Source organism: Polypterus senegalus, chromosome 17 (genome assembly GCF_016835505.1).
Source record: "Polypterus senegalus isolate Bchr_013 chromosome 17, ASM1683550v1, whole genome shotgun sequence".
NCBI classification, from domain to species: Eukaryota; Metazoa; Chordata; class Cladistia; order Polypteriformes; family Polypteridae; genus Polypterus; species Polypterus senegalus.
Genome location: NC_053170.1, coordinates 17,898,372 through 17,915,788, shown reverse-complemented (window position 1 = coordinate 17,915,788; position 17,417 = coordinate 17,898,372). Strand labels below are relative to the sequence as shown.

At 43.5% G+C, this 17,417-nt stretch overlaps 1 protein-coding gene across 1 annotated transcript; it reads left to right on the top strand.

Annotated features, from left to right (window-relative positions):
* Nucleotides 1-1,381: 1,381 nt before the first annotated feature.
* klhl11 (kelch-like family member 11) lies at nucleotides 1,382-14,623 on the top strand. Its single transcript, XM_039739681.1, has 2 exons — nucleotides 1,382-1,847; nucleotides 11,790-14,623. The coding sequence occupies exons 1-2, from the start codon at nucleotides 1,414-1,416 to the stop codon at nucleotides 13,372-13,374; spliced, it is 2,019 nt and encodes a 672-aa protein (XP_039595615.1). The 5' UTR covers nucleotides 1,382-1,413; the 3' UTR covers nucleotides 13,375-14,623.
* Nucleotides 14,624-17,417: the final 2,794 nt, after the last annotated feature.

The following is a 17,417-nucleotide window of genomic DNA, read 5'->3' as shown; positions in this document are numbered from 1 at the left end:
CTGTATTTCCTCATTCCACCACCAGGTTTCCTTTTCCTCCTTCCTCTTTCCAGATGTCACGCCAAGCACCCTTCTTGCTGTCACCCTTACTACATCTGCTGTAGTTTCCCAGCTGTCTGGTAATCTTCACTGCCACCCAGTGCCTGTCTCACCTCCTCCCTAAACTCAACCTTGCAGTCTTCCTTTTTCAACTTCCACCATTTGATCCTTGGCTCTGCCCTCACTCTCGCCCTCTTCTTGATCTCCAATGTCATCCTACAAACCACCATCTTATGCTGCTTAACTACACTTTCCCCTGCCACCACTTTGCAGTCTTCAATCTCCTTCAGATCAACTATTCTGCATAGGATGTAATCTACCTGTGTGCATCTTCCTCCACTCTTGTACGTAACCCTATGTTCCTCCCTCTTCTTAAAATACGTATTCACCACAGCCATGTACATCCTATCCTTTGACCTTCTTCATTCCTCTACTTGACACCATACCTACCCATCACCTCCTCGTCTCCTCTGTTCCCTTCACCAACATGCCCATTGAAATCCACTCCAATCACCACTTTCTGTCCCTTGGGTACACTGTTCATCACTTCATCCAACTCACTCCAAAAATCTTCTTTCATTCCCATTGCACACCCAACTTGCGGTGCATATGCACTAACAACATTCATCATCACACCTCCTATTTCCAGCTTCATAATCATTACTCTGACACTCTTTTCACCTCCAAAACACTCTTGACATGCTGTTCCTTCAGAATAACTCCTACTCCATTTCTCCTCCCATCCACTCTATGAGAGAACAATTTGAATCCACCTCCGATCCACCTGGCCTTACTCCCCTTCCATTTAGTCTCTTGTACGTACAATATATCAGCCTTCCTTCTCTCCATCATATCTGCTAACTCTCTCCCCTTACCAGTCATACTGCCAACATTCAAAGTTCCTACCCTCAGTTCCACTCTCTTTACTTTCCTCCTCTCCTCCTCTTCTTCTTCGGCCAACATTAGCCCAATTTTCGCCAGCACCGTGTTGGCTAACAGTACTGGTGGTAGTCGTTGTTAACCCGGGGCTCGACCGATCCAGTATGGGAATTTGTATTGGTGTCTGCATATTGATTTGGCAAAGTTTTACACCGGATGCCCTTCCTGATCCTGACGTAACCCTCCCTGTTTATCTGGACTTGGGACCGGCACGAAGAAACACTCTGACTTGTGCATCCACTCTGGCTGGGTTATCGAAAGCAGGAGTGATTGATTTTATATTGTTATTGGCGTCACGCCGGTTTGACCAGTAGGTGGCGGTGTTGCATCTGCCTCCACGTTTCGCGCGCGGTCTCCCTCTCAGTGGGCGCGTTCAAGTTTCTTTAATTCCCGCCCCCTTCCTCAGTCCGCCCATTCCTACACGGCCGGTCCGAGATGGCGGCGGCTGCGCCGCTTCCTGAGGAGGCGAGTCGCACTACCGGTGGGGGCAGTGCCCTGTCTGCGGATGGCGACACGGAGGACGCTGAAGACTTCAGCTCATCGTCTTACTGCACCGAGTTGTCGCGGCGACAGAATGCGCAGAGGCGCAAGGGACTCTTCTGCGACGTGACCCTGGCGTTCATCGGCGGAGCGCACTGCTGTGAGTTCCCAGCGCATCGCTCCGTCCTCGCTGCCGCCACTGACTACTTCACGCCGCTGCTCAGCGGGCCCTTCTCCGAATCGATGTCGAGCAGGGTGGAAATGAAAGAATGGAGCTCGGAGCTTGGGCTAGACTCGGACACCGTGGAGGGAGTCATCCAGTACATGTACACCGGGGAGATCCGGGTGAGCACCTGTAACGTGCATGAGGTGCTGGAGCTGGCGGACAGGTGAGCCCTGACGTATTGAATTTGGGAATGGGCGTAACTCGGACCAAAATGTGCGGTGTGAAGCATGCAAATGGCGCCCCTTGGGGTGTAATGGCCTTTTATATTGACAGGTACAGACCGACATTCATACCTTTACAAGAATTGTCCCGTTAAAATGGCGTAGTAAACATCAAATCTTCCTTCGCAACCGTTTCTCCCAAAACTGAGGCAGGAACCAACCCGATTAGATGCCACAGGGCTGTGGAGTCGGAACACAGAACCTTCGACTCCAACTCCTTTAGTTGTATTTTCAGACAATATCCAGTACTGGTCAAAAGGTGGAGGCCACCCAAACATTTTAATAGAAATTGACACATTTCTTATCAAGTTACCTTTAAATTGATTTAGTAGAGCATTACTAGTGTTGCTAATGGCTATTACGGCTTGAAGTGACTGATTTTTAATTTATTATTCACGTGACTGCAAGGCCCCATTTTCAGAACAGTGTCCTGATAGTCAACTTCCTGAGCTTATCTTTAATTAATCCCTTTTACATGCTAACTGGTTATTAGAGAAACCTTTCTAACTGCACTTGCACCACTGAAACCTGTTATCCTGTTCACTTGTGTTGCAAGGTACTGGCATTTCTAAAGTTCAGTTTCATCCATCCATCCATTCTCTTCCTCTTATCCGGGGTCGGGTCACGGGGGCAGCAGCTTAAGCAGAGATGCCCAGACTTCCCTCTCCCCGGCCACTTCTTCTAGCTCTTCCGGGAGAATCCCAAGGTGTTCCCAGGCCAGCCGGGAGACATAGTCCCTCCAGCGTGTCCTGGGTCTTTCCCGGTTGGACGTGCCCGGAACACCTCACCAGGGAGGTGTCCAGGAGGCATCCTGATCAGATGCCCGAGCCACCTCATCTGACTCATCTCGATGCGGAGGAGCAGTGGCTCCAATCTGAGCCCCTCCCGGAATACTGAGCTTCTCACCCTATCTTTAAGGGAAAGCCCAGACACCCTGCGGAGGAAACTCATTTCAGCCGCTTGTATTTGCGATCTCGTTCTTTCGGTCACTACCCATAGCTCATGACCATAGATGAGGGTAGGAGTGTAGATCGACTGGTAAATTGAGAGCTTTGCCGTACGGCTCAGCTCCTTTTTCACCACGACAGACCGATGCAGAGCCCGCATCACTGCAGACGCCGCACCGATCCGCCTGTCGATCTCACGCTCCATTCTTCCCTCACTCGTGAACAAGACCCTGAGATACTGAACTCCTCCACTTGGGGCAGGATCTCTCCTCCAACCCTGAGAGGGCACTCCGCACCCTTTTCCGGCTGAGGACCATGCTCTCGGATTTGGGTTTTGGGTTTAAAAATAAGGAGTGGTCTCCCCTAGACTTGTCCTCATATGGGGGATGGATATTTGAGGAGTAAACCCGCAATGCATTGATTATATTTTTACATTATGTACATTAAAGAACCATCAACAAGAAATCAAATATAAAATATATTGAACAATTATTATAAAAGTAAGGTTGAATAAATTGATCTCTGTGGTTGCATGAATAAAAGGTAAACTAGTTAACTGAAATAACCCAAAAGTTGATAGAAATCTACGTTTTGTACCTAATACGTGTATGCAAAATTTGGTTGACCTAAGTGAAAGTGTACTCAAGTTATCGTGTTTACACACACAGACACAAAGACATCCTTCCAAAAATGGTATTTTCTGACTGAGAGAGGTCTAAAATGTCGAGATTCGTTAAAATCTTGTTATAAATCTTTGGGCAATTGAATACTTTCCTTGTACTTTGTATACGAGAAAGTAAAAATGAACAAAATGAATCCGCTTTCTCAAGTAACATGTCTTTCTTTTTCCTTTTTTTTTTATGAGGAATGAAGTTTATTCCATGTGACAGGTTGCCAAGAAACTGAAGATTTCTTACAAAGCTGTCTGTTACTGTCTTGGGAATTAAGGATGGACTGATCTGACCAGCTGCGGTGGGCTGGGGTTTGTTTCCTGCCTTGCGCCCTGTGTTGGCTGGGATTGGCTCCAGCAGACCCCCGTGACCCTGTAGTTAAGGTATAGCGGGTTGGATGATGGATGGATGGATGGATGATCTGATCAGGACAGAGCAAGAAGGGCAAGGCCCATATGGACAACTGCACAAGGCGAGAAGAACATCCGAGTGTGTAGTTTGACAATCAAACACCTGTAAGGTCCTCCATAGTCTTCTTCACTAAATACATACCCAATGCTAGTGCCCATCTACCACAGAGAAAAGACGACTCTGGGATGCCGAGCATACTCTGTCCAATGTCTGTGTTGTTTTGTCCATTTTATCCTTTTCTTTTTATTTGCCAGTTTCACTTATGGCTTTTTTTTTTTTATTTTTTTAAACTCTACTTCTTAGGCCAGCATCCCAGAATTGTCCTTTCTCTGTTTCGGGCGACACTGGTATTTGACATGTATTTAAAGAAGAAGTCAACTGAGGACCTATAAGGTGTTTGCTTCTCAAACTAAACACTCTCATGTCTTTCAGTTGCAGGTGTCCCGCTGGACCTTCCCCTTCTTTTTCTATCCTGGTTAGATCCGCTCACCCTTTCCTCTCAAGGCAGTTAAAGACACTGTTTTTTTTTTTTTAAATGAAATCCTTAGTTTCTTGTCAATCTGTCACATGGGATAGCCTTCATTCTGCAAAAAAAGAAAAAAAAGAATAGACTGACATGTTTTTTTAGAGAAAAGTGTTTTGTTTTGAACCTAGGACCGAATTTTAGGAACGTCAGCACTTTGTAACCCAAATATTCTCTAATAACCAATCGGCATGTAAACATGACTAATGTTAAGGATAAGCTTAGGGAGTTGACCATTAGGACACTGAAGGAATTGCCCCCGAAAAATGGACTTTGGTGTCATATGTGAGTAATAAATTAAAAATCGGTGTTGGGTGTTCTTCCAGATGGGCTTCAACTGGAGAAAGACAAGCAAACTGTGATCGCCTTTACTACACTATTGGCACGTAGACTTATCTTGCTAAACTGGAAGAATCCTAACTCTCCTCTTTTAAGTCAGTGGGTAACTGATGTTTTATATTATTTGAAACTGGAAAAAATCAAAATTCTCACTTGGAGGATCTGTGCAGAACTTTTTCCAAAACCTGGCAGTATCTGATCAGTTACATTTTAGATTAAGCTCTTAAAGCACCGAGGAAGCAGATTCTCTTCCCATTTCTTTTTCTTCTCCGTTTATCTTTATTCACTTATTAATTAATTGGTTTACGTATTTTTACTAGCTTTTACTCTGTTGGCCATGCTGTCTTTCTCAGGGGTTGGAGTTGATTAGTTTTCAATCCTATTTTTGTAAAAATTGATCTACTTGTATGGAATGTTGTGTGATTACAATACAATTTAAAAAAATAAATAAATAAAAAATCGGTCACTTCAAAGAGTAATAGTCGTTATATACACTAGTAACGTAATGGCATCTAGATTTAAAAAAGTTTGAATTTCTATCAATAAGCTGAGAACTTCTGGGTGAGCCCAAACCTTTGCACAGTAGTGTGTCGACTCAAAGCACTCCAGCTGTCAGGATACGAGGCATTTCATCTCTGCCAACGGGAACCTTCAGGCTACTTTTTAGCACCCCGACCTGTTCAAGTTTGGGTTTAATGGCCATGAAATGCCTTTGTGGCTTTTTATATTATCTACTGAATAAGTTACAAACACTGAGTAACATTTAACCAAAGACATAACTTACAAAATTAAAACAAACAGGTTACATTTTTATCAAAAGGCTAGAAGAAAAAAACAGTTTGCAGTATTTAAATCATTATTTGTGAAACTGGCAATTTGCACACATTACGTTACAATTTACGTTTAGCCAGCGTCTGACTCTTAAGTAATTGCTTCTGATTCCAACTGCACAGTCTTGGATGCCACCAGTCCATTGAATGGCACACACAGTCGCTCCCACGCCTGGAGGATTTCATATTTAGAGCCTCTGAGTTGTGAGTCTCCACACAATCCAACTCTTATTACCCAAAATTGGGAAAGGTCCTTGGTTTATGAACTGGCACTCCAGTATACGTGTCTGTCAGCATGAGGTTGATATGATGAACGAATTGTATAGCGTGTCTTTTCACAGAGGGTCTACAAATGTATAGACCAGGGGTCTTCGACTCCAGTCCTGCAGGTTTTCATTCAAACTCTTTTCTTAAATAGTGACCAGTTTTTGCTGCTAGTTAACTATTTCCCTTTCTTTTAATGGACTTTTCTTGACCGCTGAATTGATTCTTTTTTCCTTAAACGGCACCTAAATATAAATTTGATGTGAAGTGAGCCAACAGATGACCAGCTAAGTTAAGGCCTCAAACTCCAACCAACTTCACTTCATTCAGTTTCTTAACTTGAAGCCAATTCTCGTTGCTAATTAAACCCGTTATTTAATTCCATGGCACATTTTGCCATGGCAGACATTTCCAAAGCTGTTGATTTTCTTTTTTAAGAGCGTGTGGACCCGAGCAGATCAAAATTACTGAGGGTCTTCACCTTTCTTGATTTTCAGTTATTGTGTGATGGACGAGGTTGTTGTTTATGTGTTGGTTTAATTTTGTGTCTTTAATATTGTTTGGTTGCTAATTAAAGAAAAAAGAAATAAGTAAGGGGCGGAGTCTTAAGTTGTGCATCAATTAAAATGAAGGCAAAGAGTTAATTAGCAGCAAAATCTGGTCACCGATTAAGAAAAGGGTTAGAATGAAAACCTGCAGCCAGGACTGGAGTTGGAGACCCCTGGTATAGACAAAAGTACAATGAACTGATTGCACTCATGAATAGGGCAGGGTGGGTTCCCAAATGGTACAGTAGCAACCTTTAATTTATTACATTTAATTAGCCTTAATTAAAGAGCTTTACGTAGACCTTGTGGAACCAGTATAGTCGCCACCAATGTGAAGCATCCACCTGGATAATGTTACGGCAGCCATCCTTGTGCCAATATGCTCACTCAACATTACCTGTTGGGGTGAGAAAGGCTGTCGCCTGGATATGGGGAGATGATTAAGTGCCCAGAATGGACAAGTCCGTGTTAGTCAGTATATGAGGAAACGCATTACTTTCTTCAAAAGATGCCCAGGGATCTGAAGGACACTGCCAATTTTTACTGCACAGTGTGCCCCAGAGTAGTGATGAGCATTGGGATCTGCATTAAGACCACAGGGTACTGGATAAGCGCCCGCTACTGGCCTCGCCAACACCCCTTCCAGCAGCAACCCAAGGTTTTTTCTAGATGGTCTTAGAATCTAAATACTGTCCAGGCCTGAATATGCTTATCGTCAGGTGAATTATCAGTCTGGAAGTGCAGGTGGCATGGCTGATGGTATTCTGCATCACTCAAGGGTTTATTGTTAAAGACAGATGATTCTGTGCAGTTGAAATCCTAAGAAAGGGGAGGTTGATCTTCACATTAACAATAGTGGAAGAAAATGTTATCAGACTTGTGGCAGATCATCTATTCATAGTCTGTGAAACAAACAAGCCTGGCTGCATTCTGTATCTCGTCTATCTATCTAGCTGCCTGGACAATCTCTGATGTAATCATCTTCTAAGTTATTTAACTGTCCCTGTAAGGCCCTGTCCAAACAGAAGTCTGAACTAAGTGTTATTCTGCCATCTGTAGCCTCAGGTGAGCACGCTAAGCGTTTTCCTGCTCATTGCAGCGAATCAGTCTGTCCATACACACAGGCTTTCATCACTTGTGTTCGGTCCAATTCATTGCATGCAGCTTTTTCTTGTTATCGATTTCTTACAAAATCCCCACGAGTGTGAAGAAAATGTCTTTATTGCGTTTACATATCGTTCAGTTAACGTTCTGGAGGACCGGATATCCAGGGCTCCAAGATAAGTAGGGAGCTGGGATCTGTGCCAAAGTCCTTGAGCAGTGTCGGTCCATAGCTGTTTTGTTGGCTCTGGCATGACAAGAGGATGGAGACATTCCCATAGCACATGACCTGTTTCTTGCACAATTTTCAGAATGGGTAGATGAAAAAGTCAAACTTTCATTAATCTGTATTAATCAGACAGACACCTTTAATCAAGACAACTTGCAGAAACGCGTCAATATTTGAATGTTTACCAGAAAACTCCAGATTACTGGGAACATAATTTTAAACCAAACAAATAAGCTTAGCACCGCAGTTAATTCCTAGGACTAGGTGACAAATTACCAGTACAGCAGTGCTTGAATCCTGTATCTCCTTCCTATCCATGTCGGGTTTTTCTTCAGGAACACCGGTTTTCCATCCCTTCTAGTTCTCAAATTTTTCAACGCTGGGGTACGTGGCGATTCTAAATTGGCTTCTAGTGAGTGTGAGTGTGCCCACTAGTGGGTTCTGCAATGGACTGATGTCCCCACCATGACAGCTGAATCAGCTGTAAACGTATTGTCCTGTGTACAAAGAAATTCTTACTTCCATGCCCAACCAGCACATAAGGTTGAGCCACACTCTGACAGCAAGAGAAACAATAAAATAATAAAATACAGAGCTACATTTTAATTTACAGAACACACAGATCAGCTTACCCCCTTTTCAGGTATGTGCCCAGTGCCTAAAACTTGGTGGGGGAAAAAAGGTTTCTGAGGAAAATTCCAGTGCGCTAATTTAACCAGTTGGTTCCAACACTGGGCTCAGTGATGTTGGGATTCTGACCCCGACTTAAATATAACAAGCTTGAGGGTTTTGTGTTTCAGCAGCACAGTCACAGGACAGGAGAGAGGGTCAGAAGAAAGTGTAGATGGCCAGAGTGCTGCACTGTGATGATTAGTGAAGGGGGACCCCCTTTAAGATGCACCTGAACCGCATTAGACCCCAGCTGGTACATATAGTTCAGGGCTAAGAGTAAAAACTGAAAAAGAGTACCAATAATTTGTTCATCTGGAGGGCCAGTTAAAAAATTAGAACCATACGAGGGAGTAGGGCTGTTCGATATAACGATATATATCGGATGACAATATGAAAACGTCTATCGCTGCACATTACGCTATCGTTTGTTTCGTGGTGTCGCAAAATAAACTGTTTACGGCAATATTTTTTTCATTGTTTTGATGGCCACCACGTGGATGCAGACACACTAGCATGGCTGATGAAGACGAGGCAACACCAAGTAGCTCCACACAGAAGGACCTTGTTCCTAAACGAGGGGCTACCTTTGTAGTATGGAGATGGTTTGGATTTGAAGAGTCTGACACGGACCAGAAAACGGTACTGTGCAAATTATGCTGCAAACCGATCGCTACCACAGACTCCAACACGACAAACCTCTTCTACACCTCCGCAAAAAGCACGTGAGCGAGCATGCAGAGAGTTTACAACTGAGAGGCAGGCCACGTAGGATATTACAGTTGTAAAGGTACTATTTAAACGAGCATGTTAAAAGCTTGGAAGATTAATTGCTACCAAAACAATTTGCTTAAGGCATAATTTTCCCTGCAGCGTTTGCTGTCAGCGTTAATCTTGTTAAAATTACGTTTACGCCACAACTGCATTAACGCGGCAAATCTCCGTTAACGAGTTACCGCGGATCGCCCGTGCTTGGGGCTGGACGGCATCAACACGCTAGCGCCATCCAGTCCCACGCACGGGGCGATCAGCTGTAACTCATTAACGGAGATTTGCCACACTACGATGTGCAAATTAACATTTTACTAGAATGTAGCCTAAAAATATTATATTTAATATTATATATTTAATATATTTTTGTCGTAAGCCTTATTGCTGCTACAGTTTGAAGTACAATGTTTACATTTGGTTTTGACAGTTAATGTTAGACTTGTATTTATTTTGTTTAAAGGGTTTATTGGCCTTATATAGTTTAGTTGTTAGTGCTTTGATCCTTTTATATTTAATATATGTTGTGAGAGTTATTGCTGCTACAGTTCACATTTTGTTTATGTCAGGCATTTTATATAGCAGTATTTTATATTAGGCCTTTAGTAATTTGTTTTTGAAAAGTGTTTTATATTTGCTACATTAACATTTTATGCTTACATTCTAAGTCAAACATTTGCTCAAATGTTCTAAATAAAAGAACAGAAATAATTACAAGTTGAGTACTTCTCATTTTTGATTTTTTTAATTTAAATGAAAAAAAAAAGGAGTGGTGATTATATAAACTATTCACTGAATACAAAGAAAATGTAGTATATCGTGATATCGGGATATGAAATGAAATATCGGGATATAAGATTTTGGTCATATCGCACAGCCCTACGAGGGAGGACTCGGAAGTTCCCAGAATCGCTCAATAGCATGAGAGTAGGGTGAAGTTCTTGAATATGTCACATAACGTGTGCTTACTCCATGGTTAATACGGACGCTGAGTTGATCGATTGCACATTTCTGTCGTTTATTCTACTACTATTCTACTTTTCTTGTTGGTCCAATGAAATCGCACACCAAGATGACGACAATTGCACTTTTTGACTGAGTTTGCTCCCTGTGAATAGTCTGTTAATCGGAGACGTTACACTATAGTGCCGACATCTCTACGGGAAAGCATTAGGGGGGAAAATAACCAGAAACGTGCCATGCCCTCCTCTGATTTTTGCACCATGACAATGCATCTGCACACACCGCACTGTCAGACAAAGAGCTTTTGTCCAAAAATAATGTGGTTCTTGCTACGCACTCCTCATATTTGCCAGATCTCGTGCCTTGTGACCAAATTGAGACTTGAGGGATAAGAACATTTGCTACCATGGGAGAAATCCAAGGGAAAAAAGCAGGGGGCTCAAGTCGTGGTAACAAAAGTTGTGTACAACAACAACAACATTTATTTCTATAGCACATTTTCATACAAAAAAAATGTAGCTCAAAGTGCTTTACATAATGAAGAATGGAAAAATAAGAGACACAGTAAGAAAATAAAATAAGTCAACATTAATTAACATAGAATAAGAGTGAGGTCCAATGGCCAGGGGGGACAGAAAAAACAAAACAAAAAAAAACTCCAGACGGCCGGAGAAAAAAAAAAAAATCTGCAGGGATTCCAGGCCATGAGACCGCCCAGTCCCCTCTGGGTATCCTACCTAACATAAATGAAACAGTCCTCTTTGGATTTATGGTTTTCACGGAAGGATTTGATGATGATGATCACGTGGACTTCTGGCTTTTAGTCCATCAATGCTGGGGCATCATGGTGCCTTGAGTAGGTTGGTGGTGGCGCAGGCCGCCACCACAGAGAAACCGGAAAAAGAAACAGAAGAGAGAGTAGGGGTCAGTACGGTGTATAGGAGTGAGAGAAGCACGGGGACAAGTGTATGCAGTATTTCAGAATTTTGGAGGTGACTTAAAGGGGATTTCCAATAATTTTATCTCTTATTTTTATTTTTATTTTTTTTTTAAACAATTCCAGGAATTTTTTTGGTCCCCTTTGGTGAAATGTATTTAGTGAACTAAGGATTGCTGCCTTAAAGCTCCAGAACCCGGGCCCTGGCACTACTGGTGGTATCTGGACATTCACATTCAGCTGGTATCTACACGGGTTCTTATTTACTACTCCAGTTTCTTCCCACATTCTAAAGATATACAGGCTAATATGAAGCTGCTGAATGAGGCCTGCGATGAATTGATGTCCGATCCTCGGTAGATTATTGTCTTACAGCCAGGAGGGCATTAAGTTAACCCAAATGTTTTCAAAGTTGTAATTGTTTTTTTTCCATTTGACAAGAAGTGGTTAAGTACTTGAAAGAAGATTAATCCACCGAGGAATGTTGGGGGTAAGTCAGCTGGTCAGGACAATACAACTGTAGGAAGGAATGTTTTTGTTAAATTTGGCCGAAAGAGGACAAATCTAAACCATGACATTGAGCGTGTCAGGAGGAACAGTAGAGCTGGGATATTTCTTTTAATGTGCTCCAAACAGCAGTTTCTTTGTTCTGCGCCTCACTTGTGTTCTTTTGCTGCTTTTCAGGTTCCTGCTGCTGCAGCTGAAGGAGTTTTGTGGAGAGTTTCTAAAGAAGAAACTTAATTTAACAAACTGCGTGGCTGTCCACAGCCTGGCCCATATGTATTCCTTGGACCAGCTGGCTCTTAAGGCCGCTGACATGATCCGGCGCAACTTCAACAAGGTCATCCAGGATGATGAGTTTTATGCTTTACCTTTCCATCTGTTCCGAGATTGGCTGTCAGATGCAGAGATTACCGTGGACTCTGAGGAGGTGCTTTTTGAGGCAATAGGCAAGTGGATTCGCAAAAACCCCGGAGATCGTGAAAAATATTTTGAAGAGCTGTTCAGGCTGTTGCGTCTTCCTCAGATTAAAGCAAGCTACCTAACCCGTGTGCTTAAGTGTGATAAGATGGTGGCTGAGAATGAGGCCTGCATGAAACTGGTCACAGAGGCAGTAGAAGGTCACGCTATCCGCTTCGAGAACATTAAGGCTGCAGACTTGGAGTACTGGGCCTCCTATATGGCTTCTTTTCAGCCACGGTTTGGCCAGAACATGGATGTGATCATTGTGGTTGGGGGGGTTTCAGAAGGCGGTGACTACCTAAGTGAATGTGTTGGCTACTTTTTAGATGAAGACCGTTGGGTCAACCTGCCCCACATCCACAACCATCTAGATGGACATGCAATTGCCAGCACTGAGTCTCATGTTTACGTAGCTGGTTCAATGGAGCCTGGCTTTGCCAAAACTGTTGAGCGCTACAATCCGAATCGCAACACGTGGGAGCAAGTGAACAACCTTATCACACGCAAGCATTCCTTTGGACTCGCCTGCGTCCGAGAGATTCTCTTCAGCATAGGGGGGCACGGCAATTTCAGTCCTGGTTTCAAAGATGTCAGCGTGTATGAACCAGATCAGGACAAATGGCACAACCTGGAGTCGGCCCCCAAAATTTTAAGAGATGTTAAGGCAATAAGTGTTGAGGACCGTTATGTGTACATCACTGCCCGCACTCCTGTGGACACTGACAATGAGGATGGCCTGAAAAACATCACCACCAGGTATGACACGGAGCTGCGGCAGTGGCAGGAGGTGGAGTCCCTTCCACTCATCGACAACTATTGCATATTCCAAATGGCAGTGGCCACTACCAACTTTTACCACACTGCTTCCTGCTGTCCCAAGAAGTATGATGTCCGAGACGAGGCTATCAAGCACAAGATCACTAGCAGGACATCAGATGAAATCCTGGAGAGCCTTCCTCCTGAAGTAACTAGCATTGAAGGAGCAGCCATCTGCTATTTCAAAGATGACGTTTTCATCATTGGTGGATGGAAGAACAGTGACGATGTGGACAAGCAATACCGCAAAGAGGCATATCGCTATTGTGCCGAGAAGAAGCGCTGGATGCTTCTGCCACCTATGCCTCAACCCCGATGCAGAGCCGCTGCCTGCCACGTGCGTATCCCTTACAGATACCTTTATGGATCCCAGAGGTACCCCATGCCACAGAACTTGGCACGGCAGCGGGATCGCATGCAACAGATGCAGCAGTTGCACCGGCGTACACTGACCTTGCGGAAGCAGCTGCAGTCTCAGATTGAATGCTAGAAGGGCGACTAGATTGTGCACCTCTAGTGGCACCTCGTGTGTTTGATTTTTTTTTTTTTTTGGTAAACCTTAAAAGTACTTTCCATTCAGCTTTTATCTGTGGTGCCATCTTAAAGAACTAGTGCTGCCCTAGGCCCGAATGACACTAGTAATGCTGGTGAATACGGAGCATGTCGTTGGGCAGGCCAATGATTGCACTTGATGCATGGCTCCATTCCTGTGCACCGTAATTCACACATTGTAGCTCATATTGACCTTTCTCTTGTTAAGACAAGATAACTCTGGACGGGAAGCCAAGCCTACAGAACTTTGAGAAGAACTTTACAAGATTTAGTGGTTCATATATTTGCTTTTGGATGTGCTGTAGCCAAGGTTCAGCATACGTCAGTGAACCTTTTTTGATGGCCTCGCTCTTCTTTATCACCGCTTCTTGTCACACATTCCTTTTCTATTGAGTTGGCAGCTGTTGTAACATTTTTAGGAGATCCTGCTCTTATTCCAAGCAACCAATGCTAAAATAAGTGCACTTTTACCTTGATGGCTGAGCATGTAATGCCAGTATTACTGATGCGAGTTTTCAAAAGTTCCTTGAAGTGTAATATGAGGAAGGACACCCTTCAAGATCTCATTTGTGGGACTGTGTGAGCTTGGACCAAGCGTGTAGGCTCTGCCTAGCATTGTAAGGTGAACGAGACCAACCGTGACTCTTGACATTCGCTCATGACGGTGCCAGAAGAGATGACGTACCTCATGGCTCCGCTGCTTGTCTGTCTGAGTTGCACTTCTCACCTCTCCCTCCTTTGTACTCCACTGCTTGTCAGATACGTGACTTGACATCCACTCCATTTCTGCAGTACCGCTGCTGTCAGCAAACAGGTAGATGAGGTCAGACATGGCACTTCTCACATGCTTAATTGAGCTACTTGTTTCCTGGCTTGTGAGCTTTTAAACATGAATTATCTAGATACTGTATATTCTAAGAATTGTTTCATATTTCTACTAAACAAACTGGCTATGATTGAAACGTTCTCATATAAATTGGTATTTTTAGATTGCTTGTTCTTAAATTAAGATGCATTATAAGTTATTTTCTGTGCTTTACTCATCCTTGAGCACACGATGAAGTGGCTACATGATATTTACAGACCAAAAAAAACAAAGCAGATGTGATTAGTGAAGTACACAAGCCCCATATTGGTAGGAGAACCTGTCTTACCCAATAAAGTTACAAAGTTATTTGAAACCTAAATGTGAGTTTTATTTTCGCTTTACAGTCACACTTGTCCTTTCTTAAGCTCCCATCACACTGCAGAACCTTTTAAAAGGGGCCTGAGTTGCCTTGAAAGCTTGCATATTGTAATCTTTTGGGGTCATTTTGCTTGACTTCTCACTACGCCATAATGGCTAACACGGTACAACACCCTAGTACTGCAGCAATCTGCAGTTAAACCCTTTGTTTGCCTGTATGAGCCGAAGGCATTTGCTCCCATGACTTCCCTAATGACGCAGTCACCCTGACAAAACAAACTGGTTTGCGTTGCACTTGGGGGGGCTTGTTTGTGCAGCAGGGCTCAGCCTGAGGTACGATACGCAGACAGACAAGGAAAGCAGGTGTTTTGGTCTGTGCATCTGTCTGAGAGGGTGTGCTTGTTGCACCACAACAGAATGAAAAAAGAAAGGGCCGCGACTGCAGGTGGCACCTGAAAAGCTTTTGTACGGGCGCTGGTGGCGTCCGAATGCAGCGAGACTGCGATACAGTGTGAAACTGAACTGGAAAGTTGTCACAAATGATGTCATTTGCTAGTCGTGTATCTGACATCCGTAAGACAAATGTGATGAGCTCTCCGACTAGAAGCTGTGTAATGGGCTGCCAGTTTTAGTTAAGAGTAGTGTAACTAAAAGGAAATGAGTCTTGTGAATACACAATGTACTGTGCAACACTGGCTGCATTAATCAACACGTGGCAGCCATTTTGGACATTATTTACTGATTACAGCCCAACCTGTAAGGCAGGTGTTCTCTTTAAAATAGTCCTGAAATGTCCACATCTGTCAGTCTGCCGCTAGACAGGATTCTTTTGCTGTGTTTATGAGTGGCCAGGCAGGACAATTGCTGAGCTAAAAAAGCCTCATTTATCAAACACACAACAGTAAAGTGTGTACACACAAAAAAATTCATAAAATCTGGTGTATGCCCATTTCTACACAATTTACCCCTCATAAACCACACTCCCTGTGTAAATGTGTGTACCTCTAAGACTGGCCTGAAACTTGTGTATGCTCGTCAACCTTAGGCTTATGCAATCCCGAAGCTGCAGAACTTCACTGACTGGTAGAGCAGCCGCCCACCTGGGACCCCACCTGGTACACTTGGGGGTATCTGGCTGTGCACTGCAATTGAAAGCACAAGCTCATGTGTCGCATTATAACCTCTCTCCTCTGCATTCTGGGCACCAGCAGGTACCAGTGTGCAGCAGACGGGTCGGAAGCATGGGAGTCGATCATCTTAGTGGGTGCAGATTCTTTTGGAGGCAGCTGCACCAGGGGGCACTGACCACAAGCAAGTGGGCAAAATGGTAATACTAGGTATAAATAACATTCTCAAACCCACCTAGTCGAAATTGGACTTGTGGCTAATTAGGAATAGTTTGTAAAAAATCTCACCAAGAAATAATGCATCAAGATTTCAGCTCAACAAAATGGGAAACTTTGGGAGAATAAAAGGGAGCATCTGCAATATAAAGCACACAATCGCGTTGTCTCTCTACCACAGTCACAGTCGTTCAAGGGGAGGCCCCTTTATGGTGGCTGCCGTGCTAATGTTCTTTATAGAGCAACCATTTCTGATAAGTGAACACAGGAATCCTGACTCAGAGCTGCTAATCTGCCTCCGCTTTTCTTGAATAATCGCAGGAACAGTTCAACCAGTCACACAAATACTGGGCACCTCCAATTGCCAGGCATGTTGAAACGTCTCAGAGTTCATGGGCACTGGGGTGTCCTCCACCATTATAGTATTAAGCAAGGCATTCATCTGTCATTGCATGTGTCAGGTGGGAACGTCGGGGGTTTAACAGAGTATATCCAAATCAAAAACCCAGTGAGTTTGTGTAAATCCCAGTAAGTAACTTTAACACCCTGTTTTACTTAAAGCCAAGTACAGTGCCGGCATTTAGCGTTCTGTTTTAATCAATGTTTCACTAACCACAATGTTGTGGCAGCATTGGCAGGTGTGGTGCAGCATATTCACTGTATTGCTTTCAGTGTGAATGCCCCCCTTTGTTCTTTTTTATCTACACAGTTCTGATTGCTGATTCCTTTTTTCTGTTTTGCATCTGACTTCCTGTACATGGTGCGCAACACAAGCTTCCAACAATCAGTGCTGTTATCATGTTGAGAAACATTTCACCACGTGTTGCTCTTCGCTTCTCTATTGTGTGTATAAACCTGCAAAGTCTTAGTTCAATATTCAGGGCTGTCGTGCTCTGATTTCATGAGTTTCTGTTCGGATGGTTCAGCCGTGTTTCATGTTGCAGAAATCTTCCATACACACACCAATTCACTGGTCCACTCCAGACGTGGTGGACTTGCCACTTTCACAATGTCTGTGATGCTCAACTCCATATTTTTATTCCGACCTTGAAGGTCTGACAGTATGGGACATGTACATTTGTGTGGATTTGTTCTTCTTCCACTGTTTTTTAAACATATTGTCAATCATGTACTTAATCCAGAGGAGCCAGCATCAGCATTATTACATCATCTATTCATTTTCTTGTGTATATATATATATATATACCCTGTATATACAGTACACCCTGCATATATACAGTTATATATATATATATATATACACTAGCAGATCACCCAGTGGCTTCGCTCACTGAGTGGAAGGGAAAAAATAAAATGCAGAATCAGGAGGAATTTGTGGCTCGCATCAGGCAACTGACGCCTGTGTGACGGGGTAGCCTGTGAATACTGCATGAGTCGAGTCCGATTCTGTTCATCACGTTGTTCGGGTGTTTGCGAGGCCCTCAATTATGG